Source organism: Branchiostoma floridae, chromosome 15 (genome assembly GCF_000003815.2).
Source record: "Branchiostoma floridae strain S238N-H82 chromosome 15, Bfl_VNyyK, whole genome shotgun sequence".
NCBI classification, from domain to species: domain Eukaryota; kingdom Metazoa; phylum Chordata; class Leptocardii; order Amphioxiformes; family Branchiostomatidae; genus Branchiostoma; species Branchiostoma floridae.
This window is the reverse complement of record NC_049993.1, coordinates 15949101-15966824: the sequence shown is the minus strand read 5'-3', so window position 1 is coordinate 15966824 and position 17724 is coordinate 15949101. Positions and strand designations below refer to the sequence as shown.

Below are 17724 nucleotides of genomic sequence, written 5' to 3'. Positions count from 1 at the left end.
GGTAGAGTTCTGGATATCCGTGAAAAGACTTTAATACCAACTGGATCCACTTTGGAACTATATCTGTTACTGGTGCAGTGTATGAAAGGGTAAGAAAAAGATGGATCTAAAAAGAAGACCTGTCCAAGACTTGATAAATGCACAGCTAATAGATTTATCTGCCCAGTGAGTTTTGTAAGTGGGCATGGAGAGAGAGTACAGGACCCCACTGTGTCACTTATGTAATTATAGAGATCCCTATCACAACACAGACTGTCTGACAGCCTGATTATGTGCATTCCTCAGACACTGATTCAATGTAGGATTCTTGGGGACTATGGTGGTTGGGGAAACACTGAAACCCAAGGGCAAAAGAAAATGCTGACTTTGAAAGCCTTTAGTTAGTAATATTTCCTCTCTGTGATCTGCATTTATAGTCTTTCCTCTCCACATAATAAATTTGTGGAGTTTCAGGTATGTGATGAAATCATCCAGTTTTTGAGCACAAACTGTGATTAGTGTGAACTCTTTTGTGGAAGGGAGGTGCTTTAAGTCTAATGTGGAAGGAAGGTGCTCTAATTCTTGAAATTTTTGCAGTGTTTTTATGTTTGCAGTTTTTGAGATGACAGCAAACTTAAAACCACAGTCACAGAACTGGTGTTTTCATTACTGTACAGTATGAAACTATGAAGCTATCGCCACCTCAAAAGTAACACGAACACTGGTATTATTTCTCCTTACCGCAAATTAGCATGGCATTTTCAGCAACATTATCATTACTTTACATCCACTTACAGTACTATCTTTCTATGTTGCTGTGTACTGTACTGAAAATGTCTCCAATTCTCCTTACCACCTAACATAATTAACATTTGGTTCCAAACTGCTACCCTAAAGCATGTGGAGGGTTAAAAAGTGCATTATTATGACACTAGGTAAAAAGGGTAAACTCGAGGGTATCAATTAATGCTTCTTACACAACAGTTTAAGAAAATCAAAGATGCCTATTCTATGAAAGAATCAACACACAGATAGTGTAACTTGTTGCACTCTGTCCCTATCTTCTCTCTGATGTAAAACATGTGCTTTCTGTCTGACCCTGCCAAACTGTTTTATCGTAACGACCCGTTTACGAGCTGTTCAGACCCCCTCATCACCATAACACACTAAAAAGGTAATTATTTGGTCGATTTAAGAGGCTAGAGGTGGAGACAAAATATGCCTGCAATGTTTCAATTCCTAAAGCCTGTAAGGTTCAAATATGTGCAAGACTATCAAATTGTTTTCTTTATCTTAACAAGAAAAACATGATAGAAATCCTAATCCGATCTTTGTTGACGTGATATCAAAAGCAAGTTTACATGGTGGAGGTCAAACTGAAGGCTTTTGGATAAGACGGAAATCTTCCTATGGAATTCTTGGCTGTAAATCAAAGTTCCAAGGTGGGGGAAAGACCTTTGCATCCACAGTGGGACATATTCCAGATGTTGTGAATTCCTGCATGTTTTCATGTACCTTGACTGTCTGACTTCATATCCTCTACCCTTCTCAGCCCTGTATACTGGGTCAGGTACCTATCTAAAGGAATTCCTTAAGAAACCTTTCTTGTAGGCCAAAACAATTCAATTTCTTGGTTCCTTGTCTCTAAAAAAAATTAGTTAGCTTGCATGGGGGTGATTCTTAACTCTCTAGTTTAAAAGAATAAGAATTGAACAAAAAAAGCAAGTATCCAAAATTTAAAAATTTCTCTAAACACAGCAACAAATTCAACATATTGACCAGATTACAATTACAATTACTGGGTCAGCTTTGCTACATATTTGACCATTGATTGAGGATGAAGACTTATTTTAGTAATTAATCACAGTCACTTCCACATTCCTTTGTTAAACTAACAGAAGTTTTGACACACAAGTTGACAGCTATTAAAGCCCTAACGTTTTCTGCTCCCTATCTACCAGATGGTTTCTTTAGATCCTTGTCACATATTTTGGCAGGGTTGTTTGAAAAATTTGTTTTGCCACGCTGAATACATGCAAGTTACATGGGATTGACCCTGAATGTTTCAATCAAAGGTTACTAGGCTTGCTTTCCAACAAGATAAGTATGTGTAAATTCTAAGATAAAACTTGCTTTGATGCATTTCACCAACCTACATCAGGGCTCGAATTTCATTTTTGGGACTAGGTGCACTGGTGCACCCAACCTAAAAAATTGGGTGCACCAAACAATTTTTGGGTGCACCACATAAAATAATTAGAGAATTAGGTAGAAAAACCTAATCACAAACCTTACTGTTCCTCTTCTGAGCAACTAAAATTTCAATGAATCCGAATTGAACCTCAAATTCTTAAACAAGTAAGTTGGATGTCAAAGATATGGTGCATGATAGTATGTACTATAGGTAAACCTACGAAAATATTTGGGTGCACAGCTCCAATTTTGGGTGCGCCTGGGTGCACAAAACCCCAGTATTTCGAGCCCTGTACATGTACACAGGGGAGGGTTGGCACAAGGACTTGGACTTGACCCCTTGAGGTGGTTTCCATGACACTAGTTAAAGACAGCCAGACAACTCGCTAAGCTCTCCTGAGAGAGTGTTTAAGATTTACAGCTTCTTAAGCTGCCATGAAACATTGTTTCTTGCAAAGCTATCTTCAACTTTCTCTTCTTTTTTTTCCTACTGGACATAGAGACTCAATAGTTGTCCATACCCTTCGCCCCTTAATTTAACCCATATCCTGAATGTAATTTCCTTTTGCATTACAGGTATAACATTAGACTTGTCATTGAACACCACATATTACTGAGAAGCCTATATCAGTTGACCCCTATATTTGCATGGTACTTGTAAATGATGTGCCCTCGCTATAGATGTTTGACGAGACTGTTATCGCTTGTGTACAACCAGGATATCAAACAGTACACCATGTTTTCCTGTTGGTCGACAAACAACCACGATCTGTGGGCTGAAATTTCTCATTACGATACACATAAGGGGGTTTGTTATCTACTGTGTCTAGGGTACAGTATTGGAAGGTGGAGCCCAACCCTCTTCTTCCACTGCCTTTTAGTTTACCTCCCCAACCAAAGTCAGGTACCCATTTTTACGCCTGGATGGAGTGAGGAAAGTCATGACCATGCAATGTCTAGCCATGAATTGAACCCGTGACATATCCATCTCGTGTGAGCTACAAATGCAGTATAGTCGCACACGGCGGTGATGCTTAGGCACGATCTACACACAGTTTTTCCCGATATTGGCGAGCCTACAACCTCTCGCCGACAGCTCTTTTTCATCGTCTAGATGGAACTACTATATCGCCATTACGATATCGGGAAAATTTCTCCCGAAAGGTCCGGACCATTCGTACGATACCTTACCGATAGCTTAGCAGGGGTCCTCGACAGCTTCGCGCGCGTGTAGATGCTTCCCGACTTCCGGAAGGCTCATTAGCATATAACGCCATTTGGAAAATCGCGCTATATGTTTATGACTGCAAGCGCCATGGGTGTCCGGCCCCCTACGTTCTAGATCCCTCCCGACATCTCCACAGATATCGGTAAAAACTGTGTGTAGATTGGGCCTAAGAATGAAAGATATACAAATGTAGTATACTTACTATATTAAAGTAGATGTTTTAAATTTCTGGTAGTGAAGAAATGTACTTGTGTTTCAAATTCAAAGTTTTCTTTCAACAAGCTAATAATGTGCCTGATTTGAAATCTGCTTTACAAAACTTTTGTTCTCTAACAATATCAAATATGTAGTGATTGTGAGTGAGCAGTTGGCATCAGGCAACAGTCTATTGTTAACTACAACCAATGTCAAACCCAGCCATTTTGAGAGAGAAACTTTGTCGCTTGCAAACAGGAGACCTTCCGTTTTTTCTGAGTCAACGAAGAATTTCCTGTTTTCGGAGCTGTCGTTGTGTCAGACGGACAGCATGTATGTGGCTGTCTGCGTGAAGTAGACAGAGGACAACACAGTTTCTGTTGACGGAGGTTCTGTGCCAATAGCATCTGGTTCACATACCGGTGTCAGCTGACAAGGTGCCCTTTAAGTGTGCCATTGTTCTCTAGATCTCTTTTACTCCGAGAAGGCACTTACTTCTGAAGACGGAATTTTCCACACTACTGTACATATGGAGTTAGGTTTTAAAAATTTGTGGCTTCATTTTTGCAGTTTTATGTGATGACTTCTCCTTCAGAAAATCTTGAACACGGGACAAAGTCAGGATAGATTTAAAAAAAGTCCAACAAGGTCTAGTCTATCCAAGTCACAGAGAGGGTTTTTAAATAGTATTCGCAATGAGTTTGATTTGAACGTACATTGTATTTTAGACAAAAGAATATTTCCGTCACAATAGTTCTAAATTACATTCAAATGATTAAAAATGGAAGATTGAATATTTTTGAAGTTCATATTTGTATATGTTGGAAATTTTAGAAATACCTCTTTAATAAATTTTTAAACATCTAAATTTTTTTTCAATGGAAACGTTTTGGTAGGGCAAAAAAACAGCAATGTCATCAATATCTGAAACTTTTTGATAGAAGTTCTTGAGGCCTTTTCTGTGAAAGTTAAGAAGTTCTATTTCTGGCACCACTCTACCTGAAGAATGTGAACCTGATCTACTTGTTATTGAGGCTGTGATAGGTCACTTGGCATGACAGGTGTGAGTAGGTCATGGTATGGTGGAGAATAAAAGCTGCACTGACTGGGGGAGGGGGGCATTTATTCTCCAAGTGGAGGTTATGGTTGGTGGGATAGTATAGTGGCCAGGATTTCTGCATGGTTGTTTCCTTTCAGGGATAGGAGAACAGGGGCATTTATGATATGAAATATTCTTTTTAATTCATACTTTAGAATTCTGTAATATTCTATGTTAAGACATACCTCACACATGTGTAATTATTATTAGGACTTTGGTTCAAAAGTGGGTGTGGTCAACTACTATTGAGTGACACAAACAGAATTGCTATCATTAAATCTGGGTGTGGTTAAATTGCCTGGCTGTTGGACAATGCTATAAATACCTTTCCTGCTAACGACTGTTATTGTCGGTGTTTATTACACATACTACACATACTTTTTTATCAGTTCTAAGTACAGTAGTCAGAGAACAAGAAGTCTGTTTTGACGAGAAATGGCAGCCAAGTACAGCTTAGAATTTTACTTTTAACATTGCAATGAACAGATAACAACTTTGTCTGTACCATATCTGTTGTGTTATGACAGTTTTACAGTAGCATTAATATGGTTAGTATGTGTAGGCCAGGGGTGTCTCCAGCTATAAATTTTTGTCCATTCAACTCAGAATTTTGATGATTTTTTGGACAAATTGTGGCGAAAAAGTGTTTTTCATGTCATGAAGTTTGTAGGATGGGGTGAAATTCTTCTCCGTCCCAACGAGCAAAATTTCCGTCCAGGGGGCGTAAGGACGGGTCCTGGAGACAGCCTTGGGTTTGTGTGCGTAGGGCGGACACTGACCACTGGTGGAGTTGTACATGCAATGGTAGCCAGCCTGGTCCTGCTGACCGCAGGCATGTGTAGTGGTCAGTCCCAGCAACGCCAGTCCCAGGGTCAGAATTATCATCATGTTGCTATATCAACTGATGACAGCTGGTGTAGGACCTGTTGACAGTAGAGGGAGGTGAGACTTTGGGTAAACACAGAACAGGCATGTCTGGTAGATAACGTAGGAACTGAGAACATGCACATGCTTCAAGTGTTGTTAGGCAATGTTAGGGGGCCTCTGGCCAGAAACTATCATTCTCCAAGCAGAGGTTTGGCTCCAGCTTGTTTTGGACATCTTTTTTAGGCAGTTATATCAGGATTTCAATTTTTGTAACATTGATTGTGTGTTGTGAACCATTTTAGATAAGAGAATATTTCAGTAAACAATTGGAAATGCAAGTTTGAATGTTATTAACAACATGTAAAAAATGCATGATGATGTAAAAATAATTTATATAACTGTTATAACGTTAACATTACACATAGATTTTCCTATACTTTTAAGCCTAATGGCTGCAGGGATACTAAAACTGACGTACAGGAAAATTGACAACAGTGAACTCGTATTTTAGTGAAGAAGCCTGAATATTTGGTAGCCCAGAAACTAAGAAAATTTAAGTTTATGCATGTCCCATCACAAACGTTAGGTGGCGCTTTTGCTAGTCGGTCACCATGTGCCTTCTAGTTTTCTGCCTAGTGTTTACGGGAATGTAAACATCACAGCAAATATCCAACTCTACACCCGATTATATGAGGAAAACAGATGCATACTACCCCAAACATGTTCTTATAAATATCACAACTACTATACATATCTGAAGATGGCCTAACGTTAACGTTATTAATTTGTGAAAATTCCAGCCTTCCGTTTTCCTCAAACACGATTTGGTACAAATGATGACCGACAAAACAGATAAATTTTTCAACAAATGAGACACGAGATAGCATTTGGAGTGATTCATACTTCTAAACTTCCCCCCAAACATCCGTGATTCACTCCAAATACCGGAAATTTTACCTCCTGGGACGGCATCGTGGATGACAAAAGTCAAAACTCCCACTTCGGATTCGAAAAATTCCATGGACGTGCTGACGTCACATCTTTGGTATGTCCACGCCCCTCAACTTCCTGGTTTACTCTGATTGGTCATTAATTACCGCGGAAATTAAATTTCTCACTTCTGATTGGATAATATATTGATTGCTTTAACATGCTCCACTCTGATTGGTTAAAAGCTCACCGCGCGGTGTCAATCGTGCAAAGGGGTGTTTCAGGTGAAGTGACTCGCACCGGGAACCTTAGCTAGCGGTGATCGTCATTGTGTGGAATTTTAGGACATTCCTTAGGTTTTTAAAAAGAACTTTCCCCCAAGATGTCTAACCGAGGTCCTCTTTACGGACTAAGTGCAGAAATCGCGAGAAAGGTAAGGTTGATACTAGTGTGGAAATCGATTTTGTAAGGTATTTACCATGAATGAAATGTACACTCGTGTGTGTCCGATCGATTTCACCAACAGTAGCGGGACTAGGAACTCCCTGCCCCGCGTGTGTGTCCACCAAAGTGCCGGTACGTTTTTACGGTCTTTCTTTAGGTCAAGATCAACAACCCGGATAGAGTTGTTCTTCCCCGGTCACTGTAGCGTGAGTTTAGCCCTTTGTGCTCCGCCATTTCCCGTAGCGGCCTTTGTTTTGAACTCGCTTTGTATTTTGAAAACGTCAAAAAATGGCGGAGCAAGGTTGCTTGTGTAATGTGATCCGTATGTTGGGCACATGTTCTCAGCTGATTTCAACAAGAAAGCAGTCTTGGGTTTTTAATAGCCTTTGTCTAACAAATTTTCCCCCCTTGTTCAACCTCATGAATTTGGACCGACAAGAATTTGAATTTGTTTTGAATTGAAATTATGGAGGATTTAGATGTAGATTATGTTCGTGTAGATTGGATTTTCCAAGGTATTTAAATCCTAATCGACAATTTGTAAAATAATGACAGAGCTAGATTAGGGCTCGATACATTTTAGATAAACCAAGGAGGGTAAAAAAAAACGCCTTTGGATGTTACTACGTACCATATTTTACCCGTTCGAGTCAAGATATACGTTCTGGTGAAACAGAATTTGGCTTGGGGTTACCTAATAACAAGTTACATGTGTAAACAAAGTGGAATGTCATGGTCTCTGACTGACCCTTCTGGCCTTGGTCTTCAGCCTCCGTCACCAGATGTCATTGTTGTACAGTTTTGCAAAGAAAGAGAAAACTACTAGTACTAATTGTAGTTCAGAACACTGAAAAGCACAAACACTCTTATACTTGAGTCTCTAAAATCAACAAGGTTTACCCAAAGAACCGTTAAAGTGTCATTTTATTCAATAGAATGTTACTTGACTTGACTTTATTTGGATCCACATTACTAGTAGCAAGGAGCTTTTATCATAAAAGCTCCTTGCTAGTAGGTAGAGAAATATAATGTTGACCATGTTGAAAATAAGAACCTTGATTTGATTATAAAACAAGCTGTTTTGACTATCTCCAAACAAGCATTATACAATTTTAATAAAAAAATGTATTACAATTTACATGCGAATAAGGACACTCAGGATGTACAAAAAACAACATTTTTATTATCATAGTTTTTTTAGAAATCATTGCTGTTGCTGTGAGTCTAGCAACCACATGTAATTTGACCACAAACCCTGTCCTCTTTGTAGGAGATAATAATGTGGCATACAATAGGTGGTGATTTCTGTAATTATTCACATTGCTGACCCCATCCTTTTGTTGCAATTGTAGAAATCACAGGTTTAAAACACACCTACCTGCCAAGTAATACATATTTAATACAGTAGTTTGAGGACCATTCTTCTGCAAATCATCACCAATGACTACAATGATGTAGTTCTAAGGTATGGGTTTTGCTATCACAAAGCTGTAACATTACTAGATAATTAATGAGAGGTACGACAGTTAGGTGTTTTGAAGAACCACCAAGGAAAGCAGCTTGTATTGTTGCTTAGTAACTGAGTTTCAGGCATTATGGTGACAATAGATGGCACTAGTTATAACTGTTATACACTGACTTTCTACAAAATTTTAAACATAATTTACTGCTTGGAACCCTATGTCTCGCCTTTCTTTGGTCGACACTTGGATGGATGTTTACGATTTGGCCCCAACTTACCTGGATTCGCCCAGGCGCTGGGAAAAAAAAAAGCCGCCTGGATCAATCTGCATTCATGAAGCCTGGTACTAGATCTAGATCCAAGAAGTGGGGTTTATCCCAATATGGTGGAAATTCATCACTTCACTCAGGTGGAAATGAGTACCTATCTTTGGTTAGGGATGTCCAATATGGAGGTCCTGTGTTTGAAGAGACCCATACCTAAAGCACCCATGTCATTTTATGTCTACACATGTATGTTAAACTGCATCCAAATTTGTGTTGAGATGGCATAATCTTGTGAAAAACTGAATCTACTTGCTCGAGATCAAAAGACGACTTAGAAACCTGATTTTAACCATGCCACAAATCTGTGTTAAATCAGACTCTCACGAAATGCGGTCTAGACTTCTTCTGTGCTAGTCCAGTTGTAAACAGACTTATACAAAGTCCATGACAGTAAACAGAGTAGATACTGTATGTTTATTTACCGAGTCAGATACTGCTCTAAATAGTACCAGTGACCCCCCTTTGTACATACATCATATGGGCTACTCTCCAAGCAGAGGTTAGATTTGGGCAACGTTGGGCTGGTATACATTATAATTTGTATTAGTCCGAAATGCTGCCTGTATGTCCTAGACTTTGAGACTTAGACACTTAAACATATATCCGTAAAATAACAGTCCTGTTCGAAGACTATGTACTGACAGAGGCTATGTCTGTCCATAGTAAAAACTAATAGACAAGATATGTGAAACTTGAAATAGGCAAGAAACTTGATTTTGAGTGCTAAATTGTTGTTTATGATTTACAAGAAGTCTTATTCCTCAATTACTTGAATTAGTACCTGTGCAAGGTGCATGTTTATTGTAACAATAATTACGATTTAAAACCTTAGTAGTTACATTTCAGTAATTGTCACTGTTGACATACCAAACCAGTGATCATTGACAGAAATATTCCAAAAATGCAGGAAGTCAGGTTCTTTGATGCCGTGTTTATGTTAGAATTGGAAGGGATATACATTTGTATGGGACAAGTGTTATGGTTGGGAGGGGGGCCATAGGTACGTGTAGTACAGGTGTGGGATGTGGTATAGTATGGGGGGAGGGATATAGATGGTACTACGATGTTGTACAGTTGTGGGATATGGATTGTGCACGTAGTACAGGTGTATGGGGATACTAGTATGGTATAGTAGTGTCAGGTGTTACTAAATGTTGGGAAGGGACTTCAGATGATACATTTAATAGTACAGGTGTGGGATGTTACATAAGTGTGGGGAGGGGGGCTATAGATGCCAGGTACATGTAACTTACAAGTGTGGGATATGGTATTGCCTACTATGGGGAGGGGACTACAGATGGTACACGTAGCTGTACAATATATAGAATTATAGTATAATTGATTTGATTTGATATGATTGTTTATAATTGAGCTATTCTCAAGAGACTTGTTTAGGCACGGGGCTTGGCAGCAGCTGGTTATGTTACACTGAAACTTTGTGAAAGACACGTTGACACCCAACGGCAAGCGTTCTTTAAAACTGTATACCGGTATTACAGTGTTAAAGTATACTTATACAGTTGAAGGTGGGGAGGGGGGCACACCTGAACATGTAGTGCACTGATCAATCAGTCCATTTCTGTGACCATATATGGTCATGAATGCAAAATTCTCCCCTAACCAGGACTGGTATCCTGGGGTTTCAATGTCAGTGTTGCCAGTCCGGTTTGTTTAGATGAAAGGAGACCTTTAGGAATTCAGCAGGGAAAGTTTACCACGGATTCTGACTAAGGAATGTAACCCACAAACAGAGCGACACTCGTGGGTCTAGGAACATGTGTTAAGTTTTACTGCATGCACACCTTCTATGTACTAGTAATAAGAATTGACACTTGAAGTCACAGCTCAATTCTGGCCCAATGTTTTACATATATTTCATGAAATATATGTATAACAATTTCTTGTGTTGAAGAATGTTACCTCATATTTTCCATACATTATATAATAAACAAATTGCATGTCCTAAAAGCATTATACAGACTCTTTTTGTCAGAAAAGTCAAATATCCTGTTTAAAAGATCCGTAAGATATCAGTACTAGTACATGTATCAACAATAAAGAACCCAGCTGACACTTAAGGAGAAAAGTAGGGATGAACCGATACCAAAGCAAAAACACTTGATTTACATTGCAATTATAAGTTATGAAAAAACGTCATGCTTTGGTTAAAGTCTGACTCTGAGATTCGACCGCTTTACCTTTTTTTTTCACTTTCTATGAAAGCAAGGCTTTGTGTCCAGTATACAAAACACATAAATTCTAGAGACTAGATAACATCTAAAGGTGTCTGTACCCTCTTGATCAATATCTCAAAGGTTGTAGTAATTAGTACATGCCTTTTGTGCAAAATGAAGGTAATTACGAGAAAGCATTTGAAGTGTATCCAGCTCAGTGGTACAGGTATGTTTGGTATGTGACCTTGGGACGGTTCAGAAAGTCACCTGGCATGCCGAGTGGGATTTTAATCTTTTACACCCTTCTGCTATTCTTGGTTATAGCATTGGCTTTGTTTTATACTTTTTTACTCTTTCAACATTGTTTTGAGTCAAGATAAACTGACGAATATTATCAACAGAATATTCTATTACTATTAAATATGCTATGCTGTCAGTCTTATGTTACATTACAATACATTACTTTAAAACCATGCAGATGTTTTTACCCACCGGTATGTACAAAACTGTTGGCTGATACATTTTTTTTTTAGAATAGACATTGTAAAATATACGTCAACCTTTGTGGTACTAATAGTAATGCTAAATATGATAATATTGTAAAAAAATTAATTGTTTGTGGAGGTAAAATTTTGCTCTTCTTGTGGTGGTCTCTTGGAATTATGATACTAGTACCACAGATATAGGTTATGAATCAAATTCATTGCCACGGTTTTACACAGTTGTTTCAACCCTTCTTCCCCCCCTACCATGAAATTGCAGCCCCCCAGGAAAAAACTCCAGTAAGCTGTGTTTATGTATGAATTTGTTAAGGGTGTGGACCTGTCACTGATAGTTATCACTGAGTACATACAGGCTACTGCACATCTGTGGCATGTGGAGGTCACATAAATGTATGAGTCAGTAATATCAGGTTTTTAACAACCTGAAGGCCTGTCAAACTAGTCCAAAAATTGATTTTTGCCATTATGATTTATATCTATAAATCTAACTTTAGACCAAAAAAACAGTTACTCATGGCACTGGGTATGATTTTGGAAACGGTCAGACGTTTCAGATAGTATCCCCTATCTTTCGTCGGTGACGGCATATCTTATTACCTGGATGTCTAATGTTCATCGACATATTTATAAATATACTTATTATGATAATAACTCCGTGTAAATGACCTATAGGTACATTTTTTGCTTCTTAAATATATGTATGGAAAAAAATGTCACTCCTTAACACTTTCCCTGATGAAAAATGTTAAGCTCGCCTCAGTACTACTGTAGAATGGCCAAGTGACTAATACTAGAAGGTCGATGGATGTTAGAAGTCACATGTTCAATTCCTGACATAAAAATGTTGTGTTCTTGGGAAAGGCACTTTACACGACTTTCCTCACTCCACCGAGGTGTACAAATGAGTACCAACGTTTGATTGGCGAGGTACTAGTAAACTAGTAAAAGTGGTGAAGGAGAGGGATGGGCTCCACCTTCCAATACTCAGTGCCAAGCTAGACACAGGAGATAACAACCCATTCCTCAAAACGACTCAATCATTCAATGGGACTAAAACCTTTACCTTTTCACAGTAGTACCAACATAACTAACGTAGATTTACGGGATGGGTGCCTCTCCTGTAGTGTAACTAGTGCAGGTTTTGGGAATTCTTCTTGTTCACCACCGTGGTGGACCCGTCCTTCTCAGTGCATGACCAGGGAACAGGAATGGTAACACTACCTGGGAACGCCTACACCAGCTTTGTTACACAGTATCTGCTTCATGTAACACCCTTTCACTGTGCCTTACACTGTAGAAATCCCTGTTTGAGCCATCCGTGGAATGCCACTGTTACAGTGTGTATACTAAAGTATTGGAGCATTACATGTATGTCATCACCTCTGCATACATTGCGGTTCAGCTTCTGACTTCTGAGGTCAGAAAAACTGATTTCATTGTAGAGGGGGGCAAACTTCTAGCCTATTCTATCTACAGTTCAATCGCTCTGATCGTTTCTTTGTAGAATAAACTGGCACCCATTGTCATTGGTACAGTCGCGGTCTTTCTGTATGTCCTAAATTATTTCTGGAAAATTTCAGAACTGATCATGATCAATTGCAACAAACAGAAGCATTTAGCGATGGGTTGGGTGTTGAATCCTTTTGGAACCGGTTTCCTTGCTGTTACACTTACAACTTACAAGGACCTTGTTTGTCGTGACTGATCATACCTCTCACCTATCTATATTAGGCAAATATTCAGATAGCATTGTTTCTCTGTTACACATGGATGCCAGACTCTACTGCAAGGAAATAATCAGAATAAACACGAATAAGCTGACTCATTTGTCCGACTTCATCTCTCTTATCAACACGACTATACAAAATAGAACAAATAGCAGAAATAAGAGACACAGAAGAAAGTGTCTGAGACTCGTGTGAGTCTTTAAAAGTTATGAATGCGTAAATTTGTACGCAAATTTGTTAAAAGAAACTTAATTTTTTTGTCTTCCAGCAAGCTGCCAAGTATGACCATGACCTCGAGCGCCAGGTTCGGCTGTGGATGGGGGAGATTCTGGGGGAACCCTTCCCTGATGCAGGCTTCCAGGAGGCCATGAAGGATGGGACCCTGCTGTGCAAGTAAGTTCACTTTTTTACATGAGGTTCTGCCATTCTTAGGCTATGATGATCTGATAACTAGTACTATAAATGCATTCAAGTTTGCAGGGATTAACTTTTGCGGTAGCGGGAAAATGGAGTGTTTGCGGTGGTTCTAACGCCATGTTCTGTAGTCCCCTACTGTAATGGAAAAAAGTTGTGGTGGTTTTAAGTTCACCACTTCACTGCGAAAGCCGCGGACATAAAATTGCCGCTAACTTTTTTGCATTTACAGTATATGGATGACATCCTCTAGCCTTGGGATCCTTGATGTCATCCATATAATCAAATCAGCTTGGCCTTACCTTACAATGATGACGTTATGTCTGTGTCCGCATACTTTCAATTGTTTCTAATCAAATCCAAAACAACATGTCAGACTCCAAAATTGATTTAGTTGATGATCTGATTGGATTTCAGAAGCAGATATTTGCATAAATTTGCATACAAATGTGGAAAGACAACACAATTCATTTGATAGATAAACAAATTTGCATCTGTTTAAACTGAATTTGTAAGCTCATTTAAAACATTGGACAGTCCTGTCAATATTTTACCATGTGTTAGTATTGTTTTACATTCAGTACATGAACATAGCTTGAACATGAATATGTTGTTGTAAATTTCAGCCTGATCAACAAGTTGGAGCCAGGTTCCGTTAAAAAGATCAAGACCAGCAAAGTTCCCTTCATGCAGGTAAGACATGATTTCAGGTCAATGTGAATAGTTCTTCCTGTTTTACCATTAGATTACTGCACACAAAAACAAATTAGGACTTTTTCATACTATAGAAAATGCAAAGCTGCTGCAAAATGTGTAAATATATGCTTTCAAGTGCGAAAAAAATTCAGAAAACAGTCTAAAGTCTTAGAATGCCAAAGTCGATTCCAATGTTAGAGAAGAAGATAGTGTTCAGAATACCATGATCTGTGTGTTTAGTCATTTCTTTTTAACCTTCCTGACCACTTAGATGTTGAGGGCAACTACTTTTTGCCAAATGTTTTTTTTTATTTGCACATTTGCATGTCATCCATACAATGAAATCAACATGGCCTTACGGTGAAAGTATATTTCAGACATAGTTACGAGTGAATTTTGTGGTGTTACAGATGGAGAACATCAGTCAGTTCCTGCAGGCGGCCGAGCGCTACGGGCTGAAAAGGACGGACCTGTTCCAGACCGTGGATCTGTACGAAGGGAAGGGCATGAACGCTGTCCTGGACTGTCTTCTCGCATTGGCCAGCCAGGTAGGGTTGATGTTGGCAAGTGTATACCATTGACTAGTCTAGCAGAGACCCCTAGTGGTGTGGGTTGGGACTGCACCTTCTTCTGCCGCCCCAAAAGGTTCAATATTGCTTTGGGTCCCTATATGTATACAGGAAGGTTGATAAATAAATGAGAATAAGAGTTGTTGTACACGTTTGAAAAAAAATTTAGTTGCATAATAGGGCAAGTACGTAAAAAGTCTACTGGCCCCAACCGACATTTCACTGACCAGAAATTTGAATTACATATTTCTGTGCAATTTTACTTGCAGCAAAGAAATCATGTTTTCACTTTAGAAAAAAACACACTTTAAAGCTGTAACTGAACCTATATCTACCCATTAAGAAAAATTGGAAAATCGTACTGGCATGGTCATGCAAGTATAAAATGCACTTGCAAGATCAGCACTGTCACACTTTCACTTGCCCTGGGCAATTCAGCCTATAGGCTTGTCTAATGCCTAAGTATACATGGTACAGTAGACATAACCATAACATCAGGTCCGGGTACCTCTATGGTGGTTTAAGGTACAGGTACCTACACCTGAACTATTCGACCAAGTAGCCTCTGGCCATCAATGATGACAGAAACATGAATAAACAGTTAACAGGATGTTGTTAATTTAGACTTTGACAGAAGAATGCATGCTGTTTCTTTCTTTTCTTTCGGTTTTGCTACAGAATGACTTTTTTTCTCTCTGCACAGGCAAAAACTAAGGGAGTGGTGACCCAGAGCAACCCTGGCGTAAAAGTGGCCGCCAAGAACGAGAGAAACTTTAGCGAGGAAGTCCTGAACCAGTCCAAGATGGAGATTAGTTTACAGTACGGTTCCAACAAGGGCGCGACGCAATCCGGGATGACCGCTCCGGGCACCTACCGGCATCTGTGACACCAGCGTGGAACTAGTCTTAGTCCCTGTTGTTAGAACACCTATGAGAGTCCTGAGTTGTCATTTAGAACACCTGTGAGAGACCAGTTGTGGGCTCCTAGTATGGTACATGACAAAATGTTTTAGTATGATTTTTTTTCCAATGTCAAGTTCCAAAATGTCATTTGCCATTCTGTTTTAAACTTGAATGTTAGCACTGAGAGAAAAGATGAATACCTGAAAAAAAAGCAGAAAAAAAGTTTGATAGAAGATCTATCTTACAATAGATAAATTGGTAAGAAAATGTTATATACTACCCGTATATAGCTTTTGATGTATTTCTCTACAATTGCAATGTAGTGATCGATCTTGTCTGCAACAAAAATGTAAAATATCTTTTAGTATCAAGGTATACTTGTTATTTCTATTTAGAAACACAGCTGTTGGTTTTCAATATAGTTAATTTTTGTTGTCCTCCAAACTTCAACCTATCACATACTCCAAACATTCCTGATAAATTGTGATTATTGACTTTCCTTTAGTTAACTCAATATTACTCTTATCACTAGCATAATGTGATACTTCACTTTACAATGTCTTTGTTAATAGCCTCAGTATATACCATCCAGGTAACACTTTGGAGTTTTCCATTGTTGCAGGTGTTTACTTTAAGTTTAATGGAAGAATACAATCATATCATGATTCCAGAATTATTTTGAATTAGCATATAGAAAAGGGGGAGTGGTTGTATTAGACAAAGATTTGAATAACCATCAATGAAGTGCAGGCCTCTCATTCCTTGATTCTCTTATGTCTGATTGGCCTGTTATTAACTGTAGAGACCAGAAGGTGTCAAGGCATTGGCTGGTTCCAAACAAAACGGTATGATCTAATTGTATGGTGTCATCCGATTGGTCTGTTCCCTTACCATATCATGGTGATATGCTAATGTGATTGCCTATTCCTAACCATATCATGGTGATGAGGAAATATGATAGGAATGGTATTGTACATGTATTCCAAAAGTAATGACCTTTAAGTTTGTGATCCAGGGAATTTCTAATCACCAAAATGTAATTTTTTTTAATGTTTAATTATGGATTTGGAGGTTTTGCCCTGTAAGACAAAAAATAGCATTCCATTGTATGAAACAATCACTTCTAGCTTATTGTTCCTATTTATACACAAGTCTATAATTCTGAAATTCCTAGTAGATAAGATGTTTGTCACATTTGTTGGTAAACAGGAAAATAACTTCCAGCCATGGTGATTTCCAAGCTGGAACACAAAATGTACAATGTGATTCTTACCGGTTAAACAATGTATTATTGGTTTGATGGAGGATTTATGATCAAGACTTTTTCTGGCTTCTCATCTGTATGCATACATTCCATAGTTATGAATACATTTAGCAAATAAATGTAGCAGATGTAACCCGGTGTCTTGTTTGACTGCATAATTAGGGTAATGGAATAGTGAATTTGATATCTAAAGGAGCCAAAAACTCTTTTAAGTGTTTTTTTTTTCAATACATTGTCATGTGTAGTACTAAGAAGTACTATATATTCAGAAGTACATACGGTTAATTAGTAATGACAATTGATCACACCAGAACAGCCAAAAGCAACTGTTCTGTCCTTTGCCAAGTGGGTGGTTTACCGACTGGCTCTCTGTATGGGCGACAGGGGTTTCCATGACTACATAATCTGACTATAGTGCTATCATCAACTAGAAGAATACTGAATACATTTTGACTTCTGCGGGACAGGTTAGTACTCCTCATATGCTGTGAAGTAGGATGCATTTTGTATTTCCTAAAATTATTATCCATTGGTTAGAACATGGGTTTGTGATTGACAGCTGTCACTGGAATGCCAATTTGTTGGTTTTCAGACCTCTTGCTTCATTTTTTTGAACCCCCATTTTCCTACTTTGGCAAAGTTGAACCCCCATTCCAAAGTTGAGGAAACTCTTTGCTTCCTACTCATTGCAGTTTTTCCTATCTATTGAATGAATGCATTAACCACAAAGGTTGGAAATCATCTTATGTAGA

At 38.6% G+C, this 17724-nt stretch overlaps 1 protein-coding gene across 2 annotated transcripts; it reads left to right on the top strand.

Moving 5' to 3' along the window:
- Positions 1-6739: 6739 nt before the first annotated feature.
- Positions 6740-16448, top strand: LOC118431460 (calponin-3-like). Of its 2 annotated transcripts, none has more exons than XM_035842697.1 (5): positions 6740-6924; positions 13396-13520; positions 14168-14234; positions 14648-14785; positions 15510-16448. In XM_035842697.1, the coding sequence occupies exons 1-5, from the start codon at positions 6874-6876 to the stop codon at positions 15690-15692; spliced, it is 564 nt and encodes a 187-aa protein (XP_035698590.1). In that variant the 5' UTR covers positions 6740-6873; the 3' UTR covers positions 15693-16448. The 2 variants fall into 2 exon arrangements, with proteins under 2 accessions (XP_035698590.1, XP_035698589.1); XM_035842696.1 differs by lacking the exon at positions 6740-6924 and adding an exon at positions 6960-7067.
- The last annotated feature ends 1276 nt before the right edge of the window (positions 16449-17724 follow it).